Here is a 23975-nt window from a genome sequence, read left to right as displayed (position 1 = left end):
AGTAAAGTTCAGAAATGAGTGATTTTATTTTATTTATCATAAAGGAAATAAGATATACTTAAGTTAAACCTGTTTATTTCATGAAAATTTTGAAATGTTAAGGAAGAGCTTAATGCTTCTTTCTGCACTTCTGTGATAACACGTGATATGTTACAGTTTCACAAGTGGCTTGGGTCCCAACCTCTACTCAGAGTTTTTAGCTTAAACCATTTCAGCACATCTAATGCACTTGACACCACTTTTTGGGGGTTTGAATTGTGCTCCACTTTTCTAAAATAATCAACAATACATTTTATGTCTAAGAAAATGTCAGTGAGGTTTGAATTGACTGCTTTCAAGCTTCTGGTTGCTGTTGAAAAGGTTAGCAGAGAAAATTAGTGGCTGTAAAGATAGTTCTGGGAATTATTATAATATCACTAGGAAGTTTATAAGATTTTAGTATCCATTTTTCTCATAATAATTTTCCTTTATGTCTGAGGTTAGCTTTAAAATAACTCTGATATAAATATTCCAAATATTACACCCAGACAAAAGTGGCAGCAAATATTTCTTCTTGATGACAATAAACAATAGCAATTCAAAGGAAATGAAAGCTTTATAATTTAAATCAAATAGCGTTAATAAACTATAAAATTACACATATTCCTCCTAGTTTTTTCTTTATTTGATGATTTATTTGTTGACATTTAAAATACTTTAATAAAAATATACCAGTAAAGTTAAAATATTTGATATTTGGACTTTTTTAGTAATTGGCATACATATTAGATTAAAAGATTTATATTTGTGTTTAAATTGTACATAATTCTTTTGACATTAAAATGAGATATAATATATGCCACATTAGTAGGTTATTTGTTTTTGTCTAGTTTGGTGAACATAGTAACTAAAAATAAACTAATTAACAATGGAACAGCATCAGAAAGGATTCCTTTATAAAATAGTGAGCATTTGATTTTACATTTAAAGATGCATGACCTCATTTCTCAAGTCAAAATTGTTTTAGCATTGTTCAAGGTATATTTCTTCACTTTTAGAACTGTGTATTGGTGTTTGTGTGTATGTATGTACATATAGATATGTATGTATATATATACATATTTATCAACAGAAAATCTTTTAACTATACTTCTTCAAAGATACTAGTTTTCCTATTAATATGATATATATGTCTTCTATGTTATTGGAGCACTGGAATTATCAGCCAAATTATCTAAGAGATTTTGTTTGAATAGTCGACTCAGCACCATATGTATATGTTTTGACTTGGCAGGAGGAAGACACATCTCCCTGAGAATATCCATATACAGTGTGCTTCCAAACCTTAGTGCATTTGCTTTTCATTACAGTTTATAGCTGAGAGGCCTTCTGAATTTTGTGGATTTTATTCAGTCATTATCAACATCAGTAGCATGGCATATGGGTGCCATAGAGAAGACGTAGACAGTTTCCAGTTCTCCCAGGCATTGTAACCATCTGTAAAAAGTAATTAACCACTTTTTTTATTGCATCTTTTGTCCCTGTTGATTCTCTCTTTGTTTTATCCACTCAGTCAACCTTCATTATCCTTGCTTCAAAAACTACTACTTAGTCATATCTTGGATTACTCTGTCCTCAGATACACCATGAGACTAGTAGTAGTCTGTGTTCCATTTCTTCTCAGATATCTCTGGACAACAATGGTCCAGTGGCTAAGCTGGCAACAGTTATTTTAAGGTAGACCAGAGTGCTTTCAGTGTTAAAAGCCACTAGAGAATATTCTCAACTCTGCGTTTATTATATCTTTTTCCCAATTTAATGTCCTTATCAAATCTGAAGAAAAGCTAACTTAATCAGTCAAACAATTTGTAAGACACCTGAATAAAACAATTATTTTTTAAGGTTTATGGAAGATGTCTAAATTAAAGATAATAAATAATAAAAGGACCTGGTCATGCAAGGTTCAAATTAAGTACACATCTTCTCAACTATCAAATGATAAGTCCTGCAAAGTACAGATGTTACATTCTAAGGTATAAAGAAAATCGATTTATTTAAATGTAGTTAGAACTTTTCGTCATCATTATGAGTCTTATTTGTAGGTTTGGGTTAAGTCGAACAAATTCTTAGCAAACATTCCATCCAGGTGGTGGTTTGTTGAATGAGTTGGAGAAAACTTTTGAATTTTGCAGTATATCATCTGAGTAACTATGACCTTAGTTTATTAACTTCTTGACCACGGTTATAATTTTGGGTATTTGAAGACAAGGTCTTATGTGCCCAGACTAGCCTTTCAGTTGTGTGGAGCTGAGATTGACAGTCAAGTCATCCTTCTTTTTTTATCTCTGAAGTGATGAGGTTATATGCATGTACAACACAACTGGATTTTAGTTTTATTTTTTTTTTAACTTTCCTCTAGTTCTCATAGTAATGACGTTCTTTAGGTTGAAATGAGTTGGCAGGTTCAGACACATACTAGATTTTCTAAAAGTTATTTTGTTTGATTGGCTCTTGTCAGTAGATGCTGTTCAACAGAGTTGGTTGACAGTGATTATACTCTTCAACTTTGTATTTTAGTCAAAATGAAATGTGATTGCCTAGTACATCAAAGACTTTTTAAATTTTTTATTATTATAATTTATTACAATTTATTCAATGTGTATCCTGGCTGTGTCTCCCTCCCTCATCTCCTCCCAATCTCACCCTCCCTCCTACTTCTCCTCCTATTCCCCTCCCCTAGTCCACTGATAGTGGAGGTCCTCGTCCACTTCTATTTGATCCTAGCCTATCAGGTCTCATAAGGACTGGCTGCATTTTCTTCCTCTGTGTCCTGGAAAGGCTGCATCTCCCAGAAGAAGGTGATCAGAGAGCCTGTCTCTGAGTTCATGCCAGAAACAGCCCTTGTTCCCCTTACTAGGGTACCCACTTGGAAACTGAGTCTGTGGGCTACATTTGGCAGGGGTTTTAGGTCCTCTGCCATACAGTCCTTGGTTGGGGTATCAGTCTCTGCAGGGCCCCCAGGGCTTAGTTTTATTGGCTCTGTTAGTTTCCTTTTGGAATTCCTGTCCCCTCCAGGTCTTTCTATCTCCTGCTTCTGCCCAAAGTTTGGCTATGAGTCTCAACCTCTGCTTTGAAACTTTGATCAGTAGAGTATTTCAGAGACCAACTGTGGTAGGTTCATGTCCTATTGCCTGTCTTCTCCTGGCTTCCAATGTCTATCACATTTGTCTTTCTGAATGAGGATTGAGCATCTTCCCTAGGGTCTTCTTTGTTGTTTAGCTTCTTTAGAGTATAGACTTTAGTATGTTTATCCTATAATTATATGACTCATATGAGATTTCAACTTACACCCATCAAAATGGCTAAGATCAAAACTCCAGTGACAACACATGCTGGAGAGGATATGGAGAAAGGGGAGCCCTCCTCCATTGCTGGTGGGAATGTAAACTGGAACAACCACTTTGAAAATTAATCTAGTGCTTTCTCAGAAAATTGGGAATAGTGCTACCTCAAGATCCAGCTATACCACTCCTAGGCATAAATCCAAAATATGCTCAACTGAACAACAAGGACATTTGCTCAACCATGTTCATAGAAGCTCTATTTGTAATAGCCAGAATCTAGGAACAAACTAGAGGAATTGATAAAGAAATTGTACATTTACACAATGGAATACTACTCAGCTATTAAAAACAAGGAAATCATGAAATCTGCAGGCAAATGGTGGGAACTAGGAAAGAACATTTTGAATGAGGTAACCCAGAGGCAGAAAGACATCAAAGACCTTTTAAAGCAAAAAGCAAATATATATCTTTTTTATAAATCTAAGCCCTTATTTTCCATTTTGATCATTACTCAAGTGCCAGTGTATTCTAAACTCCAAAATATTTTTTAAATGCCACTTAAATAATTGTTCATTGATAAATACATTGATTATGAAGGCTTAATGAAAACATTACATAGCACTGTGAGGCCACATAAGGACACTACTATAATTCCAAGTATTTATTCTAGGTAAAGAGAAGCAGAATAATCAGAAAAAATCTTTGGTAGGAAAATCAAAGCTAATCTTGAATGCTTTGTACTGGACAAAATTTGGGGTTAAATTTAAGAATGTTATAAACAAGACTAAGAACCACAAATCGAAGTCCTTGTGTGTGAGTCTCTCTCCTCTTCAGCTTTTATACAGTTGTGACTCTCTTTTCATATTTCAAAGGCAAGATCATTGGCTCAGAGTTTGCCTTTCTGCTGGGTCCCCCACCATTTGTAATTAAAGTCCTGCCAGCTTTTCTACTCAATTATTTTTTTTAAATAGTTCTACACTGAGCTGCATCTTTGGGTGGTCCAAATTATCTTCCAAGGTACCGTACTACTTTTGATGGTGATCTGCTCTGAAAATTGCAAATATTTTGAGTGATATTTCTAGACATTTTTTTGAGTCCTTTTAGTTTAGATGGGCTGTCTTGTTTTCAATGTGAGGATTATAAAAGGAACATTTCTTTTATATATCCCCTTAATACCATGGTGAGAACATGAACATGTTAGTTTCCAGATTTTACAGTTTGTTAGGTGTTCTGTAAATTATAAAGTACTTTCTCCAAGAGATCATTTCATTTCTCGATCACAAATAGTGAGAGTTTCTTATTCTCCCATGATACGAAGCCCACTGAAATGATGTACTTTTTAAAAAATTGTTCAAGAACTGTGACTTGTGTTTAAATTTCTTCCATGATTCATCAGCAAGAAGATACATGTCTTATTTAACCTATTGGCTCTTTCACATGTAAACTATTTCTCCATTAAAAATAATAATTTATGATACTAGAAAGAGTAGGCAAAAATATTATTTTGTAGAAAGCTAATGAATAGGTTAATTGCAAAACAAGATGGTATATTACATTAAGCCTTCAATTAAGGATATCATTAATTAAGAATAGATAAACATTTAGTGTAATCAAAGCACAATCATGATTATGCTACTCGACAACATTCAAGTTCGTGTTTATATTAAATATGCAATTATTTTTCTTGAAACTTTTTGTAATTTCAGTTTTGATTCTATTTGATAAATAGAGTATCAATTTTCTAAATAAATAAAAATATTAAGAATGAAATCTATCTTTAAACATTCTTGAAATATTAACCCTCCCTCATCCCTTCATTCACTCTTTCCCTAACGCCAGTATTCCCCTCTATCATATCACCTGTAGTCTAGTGCCCCTTTTCCCTTCAGGTATGTACCAATGACCCCTTTCCAGGTATCTAGCTGCCATAGTTGTTCCACACAAAAATCAAATATTTGTAGCTAGGATTATTCACATGTGAGAGAGAAGAGAGAACCTGTGTTGCTAGGCTCCCTAGCTCTGTTTTAACTCAGTTACTTTTTCCACTTTTATTTATCTGAAATTTTCATAATTTTATTTCTTTACAGCTGAATAAAATTTGGCTGTGTAGATGTACCACATTTTAATATCCTTTTATCAGTTAATGGACAGGTAGGTTGATTCCATTGTCTAGTCATTGTAAATAGAGTAGGCAAATGAAGGATGGTGTTTTAAAAGCCATATGGAAATGTAGCACTTTGTATACTAATCAAAAATGTATTTAAAAAAATCAACTTTAAAGGGAGATACCCTTTATGGCTAGAAAGTACTTCTCCTAAATGCAACAGATTCCTAGATAAAAAATCCCAATGCAACATGCAGGGTACCTCCATTGTTGGTTAGGGAGACCCCAGAGGCCTCAAAACAATACAGGTTCTTGCCTGCCAGAACTAGACCCTATTGCTAGGATAACATCACAAATCTTCGTTGCAAGATACAGAAGAATGAAGCTGAAAATAAGCTAGACACTTCCTCCATACTGACTAGGTTTCTTAGTTCCCGAGGTTGCTGTGTAGAGAAAAAGGTCATCAAAGGCCTTGCTCAGATGTCAGTTCTACAAGTAGAATATCAGCTTATCAGGTGAGACATGTCCACCTGTGCTGTAGTGGTAGGACTGCCATGGGGATAACTAACAGCTCTCTGGTTGAATTCCAGGTCTTACACAGGAGGAAATTTATGCCTGGTATTGTAACCTCAGTCAAAAATCTAAGGTCCGTGTGATCATAGGACCTAAATGCAAACTTTCTAATTTTATTTTTGTGGCTAAATTGAGATATTATAAAATTGCCTTCTAAGTGTACTAAATGTTTATATCCATAGATAAATGCTACTCTCTTAGTTAAAGACTTTTTCTCTTGAATGGTAATGGATACAGAAGCTTATGTCTGACAAAATACTAATAAGAGATAGTTGAGGCATCCTGACTAAGCAAGACATTGATACCACTGTTGAAAGGCCAAGGGAACTCTGTCAAGAATGGGCAGAAAGAATATAAGTGCTGAGAGAGAGAGAGAGAGAGAGAGAGAGAGAGAGAGAGAGAGAGGGAGAAAATGGCTGCAAAGTGCTATCTTCTACACGTAATACAGACATTGCAATCATGAACTCAGTAGTTGCAGTTGCTTATGCTGGGTCTGTATAAGACAGATACCTCGAAGGTTAGACATGGATTGGGAAAGAGACCAAGGAAGCCTTATCTCTTACTGTTCAACTATGAAATGCTGATAGATTCTAGGGGAGGAAATGTTATTGCTTTCAGTATCTATTAACCACCAACGGCCTGATTAAACTCAGCTGGAAAAAAAAATCAACCAGCCCCTCCCCCAAAGAAAACAAACCTCCATGAAGACATGAATGTGATAACTTGTAGGAAAAGGAGAGGGCTTGATGGTGGTGAGACAGGGAAAGGAACTGGGGAGTGTGACCAAACAGAATGTATAATATAGATGTATGAAATTGTCTACCAATTTAATTGCAAAAAAGGAATTCTTCAATAAAATCATGAAAGATACAAAATAAAGTTTGTCTTATTGGTAGAAACTACTACTAAATTCTCAATGATGTAATTCACACATGCTCTTTTACTAACCAACGGGCAGTTTCCTGTATTGAATTTAGGACAGTAATTCCTGTATAATTCATGTTTTCTTAGCACTACTCCTTGCATATATTTAACCAAATGGAATCATAACCAAATGGATATGATTATAATAGAGAAATTTTACAAATCGTATCAATATGATACAATTTTATAATTGTATCAATAGATTTGGAATCATTTTAGAAATGCAAAACTTCCAGGTGGCTAAAGCTTGAAAAGCTATTTTTTTTAATTACAGTTTATTCACTTTGTATCCCCCCTGTACCTCCCTCCCTCCTCCTCTCTGAATCTCACCCTCCTTCCCTCTTCCTCACCCATGCTCCTCCCCCAGTCCACTGGTAAGGGAGGTCCTCCTCCCCTTCCCTCTGATCCTAATCTATCAGGTCTCATCAGGACTGGCTGCATTGTCTTCCTCTGTGGCTTGGTAAAGCTGCTTCCCCCTCAGGAGGAGGTGATCAAAGAGCAGGCCAATCAGTTTATGTCAGAGACAGTCCCTGTACCCATTACTATGGAATGCACTTGGACACTGAACTGCCATGAGCTACCTCTGTGCTGGGATTCCAGGCCATCTCCGTGAGTGGTCCTTGGTTGGAGTACCAGTCTCAGAAATGTGCCCAGACATTTTGGATCTGTTGTTGTCTTGTGGAGCTCCTGTCTTCTCCAGGTCTTCCTATCTCCCACTTCTTTCATAAGATTCCCTGTGCTCTGCCCAAAATTTGGCTATGAGGCTCAGCATCTGCCTCAATACCCTGCAGAGTAGAGACTTTCAGAGGCTCTCTGTGTTAGGCTCCTGTCTTGTTCCCTAACCTCTTCCAATGTCCATCCTCTTTGCCTTTCTGAGTAGGGATTGAGCATCATAGCCAGAGTCCCACTTCTTGATTAGCTTCCTTAGGTGTACAGATTTTAGTATGTTTATCCTGTATTATATGTCTAATATCCACTTATGAGTGAGTATATACCCTGTGTGTCTTTCTGTTTCTGGGATACCTCACTCAGGATGATCTTCTTTAGTTTCCACCATTTGCCTGCAAATTTCATGATTTCCTTGTTTTTTATTGCTGAGTAATATTCCATTGTGTAGATGTACCATAATTTCTGTATCCATTCCTAACTGAGGGGCATCTGGGTTGTTTCCAGGTTCTGGCTATTAGAAATAAAGCTGCTACAAACATGGTTGAGCAGATATCCTTGTTGTATATTTGAGTATCTTTTGGATATATGCCTAGGAGTAGCATAGATGGATCTTTCAGATAACTTTTAAACCTTAAATGGTGCAAAAAAAAAACCCTCTACTTTCCATTCATGGCTTTGGTTTCATCACTTAGTGAATATGAATCAAAATTCTTTTTGTTTTCAGGGAAACTGTGGTCCCTGCTTTCAACTTCTTAGTCTCACAATAAAAGCAGATGCAGAAGGAAGCTCAAATAAATAAATAAATAACAAAAATAGTTTTATTAAAGTTTGAAGGTGAAAAAACTGGACAGGCAAGCTGAAATTTCCAACAGCCACAGAAAGAGAAAAAGTCATGACTTTTAAGATAGGCATTGAGATCAGAAAAAAGGGTGATAAATCCCCAGAGTGCTATAGAGGTCATGCTTAGAATTAAGGAATTGATCAAAGAGCAGGCAACCAAGTTCAAGTGCAGTGACTTCCCCATCTCCCCTTACTAAGGAACCCCCATGGAGATTGAGCTGCCCATGGGCAATATCTGAGCAGAGGGTCTAGGTCCTCTCCATGCATGGTCCTTGGTTGATTCATCAGTCTCTTCAGCCTCCCCCCACCTTGGCCCAGATTTTTTGACTCTATTGGTCTCCTTGTGGAGCTCCTGTCTCATCCTCCTCTTTCTATTTCCCCCTTCTTCCATAAGATTTCCTGCACTCTGCCCAAAGTTTGGCTATGAGTCTCAGCATCTGCTTCCATACACTGCTGGTGGCCCTAGTAGGCCATAGAGATAAAAGATCCAGGCAGTTTTGATGAGACCTGATAGGCTAGGGTCATAGAGTAGAGGAGGAGGAGGACTTCCCCTATCACTGAAGTAGGGGAGGGACATAGGGTGAGAAAAGGGAGGAAGGCTGGGATCAGGAGGAGATGAGGGAGGGGACTACAGCTGGGATACCAAGTGAGTAAATTATGATAATAATAAGAAGAAGAAGAAGAATTAAGGAATTGAGAATGAACTGGATTCAGAAGTTTCCTGATTCCAGGCTCTTGTGTCCCAGGGTACTATTACATAGAAATAGAGATGGCTTATTAAGAAAGGATCTCAAGAAAGGAGTGATCTAGTAAAACGAAGCAAGAGCCCCTCATAGGACATTAACAGAAGGCAGACCTCTCCAGTTTTGATTTGTTTTTGTCCCATGTACTCCAGGTAGGAAAGATTATCCAGTATTCTGCACACTGGCTTCTTTCATGTTAATCTTGGTATTATAGTTGCTACTCTGCCACATTTATTTTACAAAGTATAGACAATAAGTATGTGTTTCATGTGATTCCAGAGGTTACTTACACCAATGCCTGACATGCTTAGCCCCTTAACTGTTGTGTGGGACAATGATATCCTGGGAATTGGAATGCCATAATTGTATTTAGAAATCATGCATCTAATGCCTGGCTTTCTGTGTTTACTGCAGTTTGTAACATAAGCAGGCAAGGTCTGCTGAAGGCTTCAGCTGCTTTAGCTGGCTGTCCTGTTACTCCAGTTTAGCCTGATTTCATGGGATGAAGCAGAATGAACACCATGACTCCTGGCTGTCAAGAGTGAAAAATAGCTGGAAATTAGACAAACAGCTTCATTGCTGAAATTGTTTCCGGGCTAAAAGTTCTTCCAACAGCTGTTTGTTTTGGACATTGACCTGCTCTTTTTTTTTTTTTTTTTTTTTTTCCGCTTTAGAAAGAGAATGCAGGATGGTTATTTCTGAATTCAGGAAGAACTCCTAGCCTTCCACCATTGTGGTCTTTTGGCTTCTTTGACAATTAGACTGAAGGGATTTTCCTCTCTTCCCTCCCCCCCCCACCTCCACCTGGACCTCTCTCTTCTCAAAGATCAAACTCAGGCTGCTGCAGTGGGAAGAAGACAAAAGTAGGAACTCTAGAATCTTAGAGAAAGGGCTTTGTAAAATTTATTTTGCAGACACTAAGTTATTGAACAGGAGAGAAAGAAAGAATGAGAATGTGAGAAAAGTTTTTCTCTTCTTGAAAGTGAGCTTGAAAGTTATTTTCTGTTTTTCTTTCTTTTTTAAAGTCTAGATGCCTGCTAGTTTTGCTTAAAGACTCTCTCTCTCTCTCTCTCTCTCTCTCTCTCTCTCTCTCTCTCTCTCTCTGTGTGTGTGTGTGTGTGTGTGTGTGTGTGTGAGTCTGTCTCTCTTTCTGGAAATACTAAAGCTGGAGTCTACCAGACTGAGGTTAGGAGCATTTTCTTTGGCAACAAGAAGGTACTTTTATAGAAGCCATGCCTGTCCTTGGGGTTGCTTCAAAACTGAGACAGCCAGCTGTTGGGTCAAAGCCTGTTCACACTGCTCTTCCGATACCAAATCTTGGCATTGGTGTATCACGGCACTGTTCTTCAAGACCTTTGGAATTTGCTACACCGGAGTGCTCAATGCTTTCTTGTCAGCTCACATTAAAATCAACCTGTGAGTTTGGAGAGAAGAAAGCCCTGCAGGGAACAGCCAAGGAGAGCGAAGACAGCAAGGTTAGTAGCAGAAGGTCACGCAAACTTAAAAGCTCAAAGAAAAATGTATTTCCAGGTGCACTGTAAACTTTGTGAGATGGTGACTCTTAACAGAGTGCCGGTAGAAGTGGAAGTGGAATAATGAGAGCCCATGCATGTACCTTGCAAGCTGTACTTTTTCCTGGAGTTGCAAAAGTCGTGAACAGAACTCTGATTATGCATACACCATAACCAGTATTCTTATTGGTGGAATGGTTAATTACTTGTTAATATAGTCACTCCAAATATTGCTCTCATTGACACTCATAACTAACCACAGACCTAAGAAAAAGGGAGCCTGCTTTCATATATATTACCTGTAAAAGGAGATCTCTTTGTAAAACCCCATGCCTATGCCACTACTTCTCTAGAAAGGTCATTCTTTGAGGGTTTGTGTGCTTGCTGCTTAATTTATTGTAACGTGAAGAAAAATGAAGCGCAGTCCCTCTTACTGCAAATTTGTCTGGATTTCTGTTTGCAAATTGAAACCCTGCTGTTTTTTTATTGCTGATATCACTTTTCAGCCATTCACTTTCTGATATTTTGTGAGCTCTTGATTGCTGTTCCTTCTTCAATTGTTTGCTCCTGAGGCAGAGTGCTAGCACAGCCCTGCAGCTAAGGCCCTTTGCTGGGAATCCATCTAAACCAATGGTTCTCAACCTATGGGTGGCAGCCCTTCGGGGGATCGAATGACCCTTCCACAAGGGTCACCTAAGACCATGGGGAAACACAGAGATTTATATTATGATTCATAACAGTAGCAAAATTACAATTATGAAGTAACATCGAAAATAATCTTATGGTCGGGGGTCACCAAACATGAAGAACGGTATTAAAGGGTCACAGCATTAGGAAGATTGAGAACCACTAGGCAAAACCTTCATATGAAAAACTTTCAGTGAAGCATTAAACATGGCATTGGACTTTCTAAAGCTTTCCAAGTTCACCATCTCATCTCTGACTTGCTAAGAAATAATGGCACATTACTTACTTATATACAAATTAATAAAAAGCAATTGAGGATGGTTTATATACACCAACTAAGTCAATAAATGCAACAGAAGCTAGCCCTTTTATCTAAATGTCTATTTAGTCTATATTCTCCTGTTCAGGTTTTTAAACATGGTCCAGCTCTAGCTTTCTTCATAAAACCTTTAGATACTACCTAACCCATTTACTTTAGTATTTGTATGTGTGTGTCTTGTCTGTAAAAATAGCTACAGTGTTTATATTTGTCATTCTGTGTTTAATTATATACACAACATATAACATTATTATTCCAACATGCCAGGTGAAAAGTCAGAATAACTTTAGGGAAGTATAAGATATTAATAAAGTAGAATTTTTTAACTTGATGGAAATATCTTAAAGTGAATACCACACAACTCTATTATATTTTATGCTCATTCAGTTACTTTTCTGGGTTCAATAGAAAATTAGATGATAGATAAATGATTGATAATAGGTAGGTATATGATAGGTATATAATAAAGAGGTAGATAGATAGATACATAGATTATAAATAAATGTGTAGATAGGTAGAATTTTTCTCCGTGGAATGTGACTGTCACCTCATGTGTTTCCTCAAACTTCTACTTTGCTAAATGACCTTAATTTCAAACACGGCCACTGTAACTCTTTTCAATAGAATTTGGGTAGATCACAAGTGTTAACCAAGTATCTGATATTTTATTTTATTTTTTATCTTATGTATATTGGTATTATTCCTCCATGGATGTCTGTGTGAGGGTGTCAGATCCCCTGGCACCGGAATTACAGACTGTTGTGAACTGTCATGTGGATGCTAGGAATTGAACCTGGATCCTTTGGAAGAGCAGCCAGTGCTCTTAACTGCTGAGCCATCTCACTGGCCCCAGAATTTGATATTTCATTTAAAGTCAATGGCATGAAAAGTTGTGGGAATAAATATGCTTGTAGGAGTAATTTTACCATGCAGCTTAACAGATTAAAAATGAATTTTCAAAGAAATATGGAGAATGCTTTGGCAGCATAGTGAAATATTTCTATGCATTATAAAGAAATGTATTTAGAATATTTTAAAGTGAAGAACAAAGGAAAATAGCAGGAATAATCAAGGTAGTTATATTAAGCAGAGTTAGACTTGGTTGAATATGGCAGGAAAACTCAATACCACACTAGTACTGGACAACAGGAAAGATGGTGGAGAAATCTGGAGATGTGTGGTGAGATCAGAACATTGCCAGAGAACTGCAACCTCTCCATTTTGCCTATCACCCTCCAATTCCGGCTTCCAACTCTCTGTCCTAAGTGGGTTATAAGAGTTCCACTCTAGTAAAAATATATAACCCATTTCATTAAGGTTTTATCATATCCCATTGGCCTACTTATAGTCCACAGCCTTACCTAGCTGTGGGAGAAACTGAAAAATGCAGTGTTTATTCTAAGCAGCTATGTGCCCATCTAAAAATTATGGGTTTCATTTCTAAGAGAAGCAAATCCTGGATAGTAACCACAATAAATGGCTGTCATTAAAAACGCATTTATGTGGAGTATGCAGCTATTCATTGAACCAAGAAGTTTTATAATCTGGTTTGAGAAGAACATATCTCTGACCATGTCAGAAATGTCTTCAGTCCAGCATTCTCTGTCCTCATTTTGCATTAAAATAGATACTGTCGATCCAGTCATCCAAACTTGAACCCTGATGCCATTGTCTGATGGTTCACTTTGCTGTTTTGTAGTCTACGCTTTGTAAGAAGTTAGAGATTTTATTTCGCTTCGCATTTTGAATTTGTCCCTGTCTACATATGCTTACCCTTGGATATTTATTTTGTAATAATATTACAATTACTTCAAATTCTTTTTTTCTTTGTGTCTCTTCACCATCACCATGAACACATCTTCTATGCAGCTTAGGCAAACATTCAAGAGGATCTTTCTCTTGCCTCATAATTTCTTTATTCAGGAGTTCTAGCCTGCCTCCTGTTGTCATTTGTTACTCTTTCCTGGATGTCTTTCCTAGGTGTCTTGCATTCTCCACACTACTTAGTTCTATCTTTAAACAAATAACATTAGCATTGTAAATAATAATAATACATGATTTGAGGTTTTAAAATTAACCTAATTGCATTATTTTTCCCTCCCTCCAATCTGTCCTATGTGTGTGCTATGCCCTCTTTCAAGTTCATGGCCTCTCTTTCCTTAAATAATATATTTTATTTTTGCTTCATATTTTGATGTACACACACATGCATGCACACACACACATTAGGTTTTGACTGCATACCATGTACAGTTTGGAAATGTTCCATAAAAATGTCAAAGCTTACGTTTTCCTTTGATGTATCTATCTTCTTCTCATTTCTTATGTAATCTCTCCTCATATGCATTTGTTTTTCCACTCTGGGCTTTTCCTGAAACAAGAAGCAAGATATAACTGTAGATTTGGAAGCTTTGCTTGAGATTCTTGAATTTAAATTTCAGAAGGAAAACTTTTGTTCCCTATACTTTCTACTCTTCCCCACAAAATTATTTCTGTATGTTTTCTAGGTTTACCATATTCTACAAATACCACTTACTCTTTACAACTCATTCCAAATGTCAAAAAAATGCTTAAAAGAAAGCATGATGGAAGTAAAAATAAGGAGAACTTACATCCTTCTGAGAGGATCTGAAGATCTTGAAAGAGTTAGTGCTTTGTTTTATACTAATGGTAATCTGTTGTTCCTCTTCAGTGATTTCTAAGGATGGCCATGGGGGAAATTACTTCTTTTTCCTGTGTTTACAAAGGACTTAAAGCAATACTTAAAACAAAAGGCAATCAAATCCATTATTTATGATGAGACACTCTGGTTAGTTTAAGCTTTAGTAGATACACATATATACATACATAAATACATCTATCTATCAATCACATATGTATATATGTATATATGTATATTATATTCCCTTCTCCTCAAACTATACTATACTATCTTCACTTGTTTCCTATTGTTTAGTATTGTTTTTAAGGTAAGATCTGACTTGTAGCCCAGGATAACCTATAACCCATTGTGTAGGCCAGGTTGGTATGGGACTCATGGCAATCTTCTTTCCTCCGTATCCTGAGAACTGAGATTACATGTGTGAACCATCATGACTATATTCTCACAATCAGGAGGGCAATTGTTTTGTGGATTTATAAGGCTGTAAGAAATCTTATGTAAATGGACCATGCCAAAAAATAAATAAATAAGTAAGAATCAAAGTCGTTGCTATTTAGTGAGCAAGTAGGAACTGGGTACATAGGGGAAAAGCAATTTTTAATGAAAGAGTTGTGTAGGCTGTCCAGTGAGTAAAGTAAAGGACAATATTTGGAGAGAGTAGCAGGATTAGATCAGTGGAGAATGAACTAATTAAGTAGACTAGGAGAAGCCTCTTAAGTGAGAATTAGACATAATTAACGTGGTTATGATGTTTAGATAAGTCATAGCTGAGGGTATCTGAAGCTAATTAGCATCATATAGTCTTGTAATGTGCTAGGTAGTGAACCAGGCGCTTCATAGGTTATCATATTTAGTTCTCACACCAGCTAGATAATATAGACACTATTAGTGTCCTAATTTTGCACATGAAGAAACTAAGGTTTAGTAAGGTAAAAAATTACCAACCAATTTTTCTGTGATATACAGTGGTGGAATACAGGTTCAAAATAAGAGTAGGTAGTTGTGTAAAATCGTAATTACTAACTAATTAACTAAAAATACCATAATGAAGGTATTTAATGATATAAAATGGGCCAACCAGGGTTATTGACAGCCTTGGTTTTCTTGTAGAAAGTCGGATCTTTTATTTGTATTAAATCACCATTGCTAGAAATTGCAGATAAGTCCTTGTCTGTGTCCAAGAATGTAGAACCATGAGAAGAAAACAATTAAGTTGACACATGGCCTCTACTGGATTGTATGAGAAACAGTAATGAATAAAAGTAGCCCCAAGATAGATATAGAGCAACAGATGTCAGTTGAGTAGATCCCTGGCTCTGGCTTCCAGCTGTTTCCTCTCGCAGAGGTTGCCTGAGTGCCTCTGGCTGTCAGCACTCCTGTTGGCTTGCTTACAGGGCAGCCTTTCTAGAGCTGGCCTGCCCTGCAGCTGCAGGTCAGCTTACAGTCCCCTAGGTAGGCTGTGCCTGCACATTCTGTTATTTGTGTTTAAGGAAACATGATCATTCTTCTTCATAGTTATAGCTCTTCTGCAAGTTAAGCTGTTAAGGACGCTTTAATTGGTTTTTGTCTTTGTGGTAGCGCTTGAATAAAAATGTTGAAATGAGACTTATATTTGAACAGTTTCTCTACTGGTTAAAGAGGTTTTTTTTCATCACAATAGATTTATTGTCCTTCTGCAATCATTGGCAGTTTGAAACTGTTGCCTATCACTTCATTTTCTGTTATACAAAGGTATTAAATATTTCATCTCATTATTGAAACTACAAAATTATTTTAAGAATCCTATCTTCTTACAGAATTTTTTGTTGACTTTGTTAATGTATTTGTTGACAGTTTGCCAATAGGTTGTGTTTTTTCAGTATAATAATCATCTTTCTTTTATCAAAAAAGTAACTGCTAAATATATTATTTATGAAAACATGAAATCAACAGATATGCCATTAATTTTTGAGCAGGGTTTTTAGAGTTTGGAATGTTATATCACCAGTAACTACCCATAATCAATTTGTAAATTTCTAGATGGTGTATAATTAAGAAAGCCTTGTATTAAGCCACCAAGGATTTGAATTAAACTTATGCCTAGTCCAAAAAGCATAAGTAATTCAGTCTTCATACCTTCTAATACTTAAGTGAAACAGAAGGATAGTTCCCGACAGAGATGTTCAGATCCCCCACGCTGCCACATCTGGAGTGTCTGCAATTATAAGCCTGTAATGTTGCCAGCACTACCCCATCTATGTAGCTCAAGGAATTATCTGGGACCAGTGGAATGTCAGGATTGCTATCTGTGCGCTGAGCTAACATACTCAAAGTGATACTTTTTTTAAGGGTAAAAGTTTTATTATTTCCTCCTTTTCCCTTACCCTACTTTGTCCCTACTGTTATCCTGTTTCTCTTAGGTATTTTCAAGGTTTTCCACTCCATTTTATTCTTTGGACCAAGAATTTAAAAATGCTAGTTAAATTACTTAATTAAAATAATTAATACTAGTGACATTGGTACCTGATGGTATGGTATCAAAAGAGAAGGAATATTCTATGTATTGTGGAATATTGAGTAGCAGTTCCTCATCTTTCCATTATACAAATAAGTATCATTCTATAGCTATCACAACCAAAATTATCTCTAGACACTGTGAAATGTATAAGCAGAAGACAAAGCAAGCCAACACCTGAAATCTGCTTGCAATAGCCTTCCTGGATGTTCCAGACTTCACTAGCAAAATAATGTTAGTAAATCAATTTATACTTAAGTCTCGGTGTCTTTAAAATGAGAATAATTATATAAATTAACTCTTAAGCTTGTTTTGTAGATTAAAGAATTTAGTGTATACAAATATAGATCAATAGAAAGTACATATGTGTTCAACACTTATTAACATGCATATAATATAAAGAGAATATATTAATATTAAATGATAACAAAGTGCCAGGACAAGGGGGCATTGGTTAAATATTCATAAAAATTCTATTGCAACCATGTACTTTAGAATGCATTTTATCTGGTAAACATGAGATAAGCATTAGAGAAAATAGTATTTCAGAGAGAATATCACTTACTAAAGTATGAAATAAGCTGTTATTTTATAAAATGAAAGATAATTACCAAATTCCAACAAACAAAATGTAGGCAAGAAAGACAGGGGTGATTTAACATACTCTAAAGAGGAAAAGAATTTTCAGTGATGGTACTGAACCTACCCTGCTCAGGATGAGAAGAGGTTGCTAAGTATAAATGTGACATATGTAAGTTTCTAGAACTACCATGATGAGATGAAGCATGAAAAATCCATATTAGAAGGGGCTGAAGCTCCCCAGGATATAAGAGTTTTTATTTCAGGAGCCAAAACACAATCAAGAATGTCACATTAACAAAAGAAGACATAGCTGTTTGAATTCATTTACGCGTTATGAACTACCATATTCTAAGTCTTCTAAAAAAAATAAATAAATACATTTTCTTTAAAGGAGTGTAGATTTGTTTGAAATATTTGGAAGTTTTCAACTTGTAGTATATAAAATGAATGATAATTCACAGTATTTTGGGTACCTTCTGCATATTAGTTATTAAATAAATATACCAAATTTATTATTATTACACTAAGTGCAGACAGATCAGAGATACTGTGGAGCATTGATTATAGTCTAGTTTATCTGATTCTCATAGGATTACTAGTCGCTGGGGCCTGGTTAAGTAATTTGATGTCCTTGGAGAGTTTATTAAATTGGTTACATGGTAGGACTCCTCTTTCCAAATTATAGAATCATTTGCTTAGAAGTATTGTAGTTTCAATTAGAAAATATGTCACTAGATGAGAGGGGACATGGCACAAATGTATGCTTTCTTTGATCAAAAAATAAAATGTTTTTTCATTTATAAAAAGAATAGAAATGAAAAAAGCAACTTTTGTCATGTCTTTATGTTATAAATCTGAAAACTTGAGATGAATAAATCTATAGTTATTTATAATGAAATATAGTAGAACAAATTTAGATACAATCTAGTTGACACTGTGATAATTAAGGTAATGCTAAATTTTATAATGTATAATCACCTACATATCCCAGATTGAACACAGTAGAAATATGTATTTCATTTCTTTAAGTGCCCTATGTAAGCTTACATAGGATAAATCTGGCTTGGAACATACATTTTTATTTTTTTTATTTATTTATTTTTTCAATGCAGTTTATTCAGGAACCTTGAACAATCATCTGACCCTGGGGAAAGCCAGTCCACAGCTTATATAGCCTCTGGGTAGCCAACCCCAGCGTGCCACGTGGGCAATGCAGATAGGTCCACATACATGGAAGCAAGCCAGATCCTCAGCCTTATGTGGAGTTAGCCAAATGTGGAGTTGTTTGTGACAGAGAGCACTCACCATCAGGAAGGTGGAAGGCGGAAACCAGCTCCATCTTTAAGGCGTGGCATTACGCAGCTCTCTACAGTTCCCCCTTTTTATTTTAGACGCATCAGGCAAGAGTAGAGGTCTGATCTCTGATATTAGAAATAAATTGGGACTTTGTACCGATGTTCATTTAGGTGTCATCCACCCAAAGAGCATCAGACCAGTCCAATACCTTTTTCTCAGAGGCGGGACCTGGGGCATCAACCCGGGAAAATACATTTTTAAATAAATACATTTAAATATACAGGTATGCTTTGTATGTATTATCAATGATTTCTGTTTAGGTAGAATATCATAGATGAATCTTCATAAGAGAGAACCATGGCCTTCACAAACTCAAATATTTATTAAATGGCACATTAAGAAATAGTTTATACCATTTGTATCTTTTTGCTTCTGGGTTACCTCACTCAAGATGATTTTTTTTTTTAGTTCTCACCATTTGCCTGAAAATTTCATGATTTCCTTGCTTTATATAGCTGAGTAGTATTCCATTGTGTAAATGTACCACAATTTCTGTATCTGTTCCTCCACTGAGAGACATCTAGGTTTTTTCCATATTATGACTATTATGAATAGAGCTGCTATGAACATGGTTGAGCAAATGTCCTTGTTGTATAGTTGAGCATCTTTTGGATATATGCCTAAGAGTGGTATAGCTGCATCTTGAGGTAGCACTATTCCTAATTTTCTGGGAAAGCACCAGATTAATTTCCAAAGTGGTTGTACAAGTTTACATTCCCACCAGCAGTAAAAGTATGTACCCAATCATACGTGGTTATTAGACATATAATGTAGGCTAAACATACTAAAATCTATAGACCTAAAGAAGCTAAACAATAAGACCCGAAGGAAGATGGTCAATCTGCATTCAAAAGGGCAAATGTGATACACATCTGAAGCTGGAGAAGTCAGGGAACAGGACAGGAACCTACCATGGAGCTCCACAAGGAGAGCAACAGAACCAAAAAATCTGGGCCCAGGAGTGTTTTCTGAGACTGACACTCTAACTAAGAGATAAACTAGAACCCCTGTACAGATGAAGCCCATGGCAGCTCAGTCTCCAGTGGGTTCTCTAGTAAGGGAACAGGGACTGTCTCTGACATGAACTCAGTGGCTGGCTCTTTGATCACCTCACCCTGAGGCAGGTGAGGGCAGCCTTACCAGGCCACAGAGAAAGACAATGCAAAATTAAATACAAATGTATAATTGACTGTGAATAAAAAACTCTACTGATTGAGGTATCTAAGCAGAGGCTGAGTCTCATAGCCAAACTTCAGGCAGCATGCATGGAATTTTATGAAAGAAGGGGGAGATAGAAAGACCTGTGATTCTTAGTATGTATCTGCTTTGATACACTGCTAGGTAGAGTCTTTCAGAGGCCCTCTGTGGTCAGCTCCTGTCCTGTTACCTGTTTTCTCCTACATTCAATGTCCATCCCATTTATTTTTCTAAGTGAGGATTGATCATTTTACCCCGGGGCCTTTTTCTTGTTTATCTTCTTTAGGTGTATAGATTTCAGCATGTTTATCCTATCTTATAGATCTATATAAGTGAGTATATACCATGTGTCTCTTTCTGCTTTTGGGATACTTCACTCAGGATGATCTTTTTCTTTCAAGGTCCCACCATTTGCCTGCAAATTTCATGATTTCCTTGGTTTTAATGGCTGAGTAGTATTCCATTGCCTCTGAAAGACTCTACCTAGCAGTGTATCAAAGCAGATACTAAGACTCATAACCAAACCTTCAGCAGAGTTCAGGGAATCATAAGAAAGAAGAGAGGACCTGGAGAGGACAGGAGCTCCACCAGGACCAAATATATCTGGGCACAGGGGTCTTTTATGAGACTGTTTCTCCAACCAAAGACCAGGTATGTTTATAACCTAGAACCTCTGCTCAGATGTAGCCCATGGTAGCTCAGTATTCAAGGGAACCCTAGTAAGGGGAACAGGGACTATTTCTGACATGAACTCAATGGTGGGCTCTTTGACCCCCCCCCAAAGGGAGGAGCAGCCCTACTAGGCCACAGAGGAGGACTTTGCAGCCAGTCCTGAAGATACCTGTTAAACCAGGGTCAGATGAAAGGGAAGGAGGTCCTCCCCTATCAGTGGATTTGGAAAAGGGCAGGGAGGAGATGAGGGAGAGAGGGTAGGATTGGGAGGGAATGAGGAAGTGGGCTACAGCTGGGATACAAAGTTAATAAACTGTAACTAATATTAAAAAATATAAAGAAAGAAAGACCTGGAGGGGATAGGAGCTCCCAAAGAAGACCAACAGAGCCAAAAAACAAAACAAAACAAAACAAAACAAAACAAAACAAACAAACAAACAAAAAACTGGGCCCTGGGGTCCTTGCAGAGACTGATACCCCAACCAAGGACCATGCATGGAGAGGACCTAAAACCCCTGCCAAATGTAGCCCATAGATTCAATTTCCAAGTGGGTTCCCTAGAAGGGGAGCAAGGGCTGTCTCTGGCATGAACTCAGAGACAGGCTCTCTGATCACCGTTTCCTGGGGTATGCAGCCTTTCCAGGACACAGAGGAATACAATGCAACCAGTCCTGATGAGACCTGATAGTCTAGGGTCAGATGGAAGGGGAGGAGGACCTCCCCTATCAGTGGACTACGGGAGGGGAGTAGGAGGATAAGGGAGAGGGAGGGAGAGATTGGGAGGAGAAGAGGAGGAGGCCACAGCTGGGATACAAATTGAATAAATTATAATAAATATTTGTTTAATTTTATAAATGAGTTTTTTTTATTTTGTTAATTACGGTTTATTAACTTTGTATCCCAGCTGTAGCTCCCTTCCCCATCTCCTCCCAATCCCACCCCCTCCGTTTTCTTCTCCTATGCCCCTCCCCAGTCCACTGATAGGGGAGGTCTTCCTCCCTTCCATCTGACAATAGTCTATCAGGTCTCATCAGGACTGGCTTCTTTGCCTTCCTCAGTGGACTGGTAAGGCTGCTCCCCCCTCAGGTGGAGGTGATCCAAGAGCCAGGCCATGAGTTCATGTCAGAGATGGTCCCTGGTTCTATTATTGGGGAACCCGCTTGGATACTGAGTTGCTTTGGGCTACTTCTGCGCCGGGGTTAAGAAAAGAAAGAAATAGTTTAAGGATAGATCCAAGATGGTGGCACAGACCACACAGGGTATCTGAACAGCAGCTAAGTAGTGAAAGCTGAGTGAAAAACGTGGACTTCTGGGTTTCTCAGGTGATAGGAGAACCCGTTGGGAAATGTAAGGGTCCATCTTCAGCCTACCTGGTTAATACTGTGAGAAATTCCGCAGCTCTGCTGCAGGTCTCGTCCAATGATCCAAGCCCATCTGTGGATACTCTTCTGGTACCAGCACCTTACGGCTATGGCTTTGGGTGCACACTCTCACTGTCTGTCCATGGAGTGGATACCTTCTGATACAACAGATGAGGCTCCAAACCTGGGCAAAGTTGGACATCTTTTGGGTTTCAGCAGCTCCTAGTTCCAAATTCCGGGCCCACTCTTACCATCCAGGCCAGGCTCCACCCTTCCACCTAGCCTCTTATCCCCGCTCCTCATCCCTCTGACACTGATCCAAGGCTCAACTGTTCTCAACAAGGAGACCAACAGGACCTCTGAGCTCATAGGTTCTCTAATAAATCTGCGCCCAGCAAGCACATTGTCTGCGCACAGTTCTTGGGCTTACTAACCTCAGACCAAGAAAGCCAGGGCGAGAGCAGATGATTCCAGGATTTCCCTCTGCGAAAGGAAGATTCCTGATCCCATGAGGAATCCACTTGTTCCCCAGGATCAAGCATCTGAGGAGACCCACATGCAATTCCCTGAGAACCATCCACCAGTCTGAGATCATTCCCACAAATCTTAGAAGGGCTCCTGCGGAACATCCAGCTTCCTTCCCAGGGCTTTTTGATCACTTCACCCTGAGGGGGTGAACTTGCCAGTCCACAGAGGAAGAGGCTCTAGGAAGTCCTGAAGAGACTTGATAGGGTAAAGTCAGATAGTAGATGAGGAGAACTCTCCCTTTCAGTAGACTAGGGGAGAGGTATGGAGTATGTATGTGTGGGGGGTGGGGGAGGTGCAGACAGAAAGGGTGGGATGGAGATGAGGGGGTGAGGAGATGAGATATAAAGTGAATAAACTATTTTTAAAAAGGATCTAGAGGATCTGAAAAAATAGTTTAAAAACATATATATATGTATGTATGTATGTATATATGCTAACCCTAGAAACTAGGTACATTCTAGCTTGTCTCGTCACCACACCTGTCTTCAGCAATCTGTGGGAAGGAAAAAAAAAGAACATTGGACATCTGCCTAGCTACTCTGCTTAGCACTTGGACTCACTGCCCTTTATCATACCGAGTGACGAGAGCAGTACAGGCCCACTGTGTGATCAAACATATGAGCAGGCATTTTGTTAGTTAGAGATTGATCTAAATTAATCTCTAACCAAATGAGATCTTCGAGATCAGACACACTTTTAGGAAAAAAGAAACCTCCTAAGATATCTATATCGTCTTAAAGATTGTCACACAGTTGTCCTGATTTGTAAGTACATCTATTTAAAAGCAAAACACTACATCAGAATAAGACCATTATTCCTAAAATGCAGAGGAGGAGGATTTTGTAATTTATCCAGTTGTTTAAATACAGCAATTGTCCATACAACTGACATAGATTTCTACAGAAAATTCTCATAAACAAAGCTCACTGCGGTCCTCTGTCTTCTCCAGCTATTCCACTATGTGATTTTGCAGACTGCCATCTATTTCTTATGTTCCAACTTGCCAATCCAGACTGATATCATGAAGTTACTCTTGGACCTGACACTCAATCCTACTTCCAGTTCTTCTCTTGCTGGTACTGGGAACTCTTCATAAGGAATATGATCCAGAAGGCCAAGGGAGTATAAGATCTGAACTCTAGAGGTGAAATTTACAAAGTCAGTGTAGAATCAGGCATCCCAGCAGGAAGGAGCATTTGTTGGCTTCTGTATATTCGTAAGTAGCTGGCTACACAGTTGGGTAATGGAATGTTTACCCTTGGTTTGGAAGCAACTTGTAACTTCTCTCAGCACATTGCAAATCATTTCCAAGGAGCCATTGAATAGGAATGAGGAATCAGGTCATTGAAAAAATTCACCACCAGTGATGAAAGAAGTCATATTATGATCCTTTGAGACCACAGAAAGAAATTACAAAGGACAGTAATAAC

At 37.7% G+C, this 23975-nt stretch overlaps 1 protein-coding gene across 7 annotated transcripts in view; it reads left to right on the top strand.

Moving 5' to 3' along the window:
- The window catches only part of Nav3 (neuron navigator 3), a 560089-nt gene that overhangs the window by 209434 nt on the left and 326680 nt on the right, over positions 1-23975 (top strand). For 2 of the 7 annotated variants that reach the window (XM_060378026.1, XM_060378025.1), the window contains exon 1: positions 10235-10651. The exons of 1 other annotated variant lie outside the window; for it this stretch is intronic. In XM_060378026.1, the coding sequence (XP_060234009.1) occupies positions 10409-10651 (243 nt within the window). In that variant the 5' untranslated portion in view covers positions 10235-10408. Of the gene's footprint in view, positions 1-10234; positions 10652-23975 lie in introns of those variants that run through there. 4 more of the 7 variants (XM_060378028.1, XM_060378033.1, XM_060378027.1 and 1 more) reach the window with 3 other exon arrangements.

Source organism: Meriones unguiculatus, chromosome 2 (genome assembly GCF_030254825.1).
Source record: "Meriones unguiculatus strain TT.TT164.6M chromosome 2, Bangor_MerUng_6.1, whole genome shotgun sequence".
Classification (NCBI taxonomy): domain Eukaryota; kingdom Metazoa; phylum Chordata; class Mammalia; order Rodentia; family Muridae; genus Meriones; species Meriones unguiculatus.
This window is presented reverse-complemented; position numbering and strand designations above follow the sequence as displayed.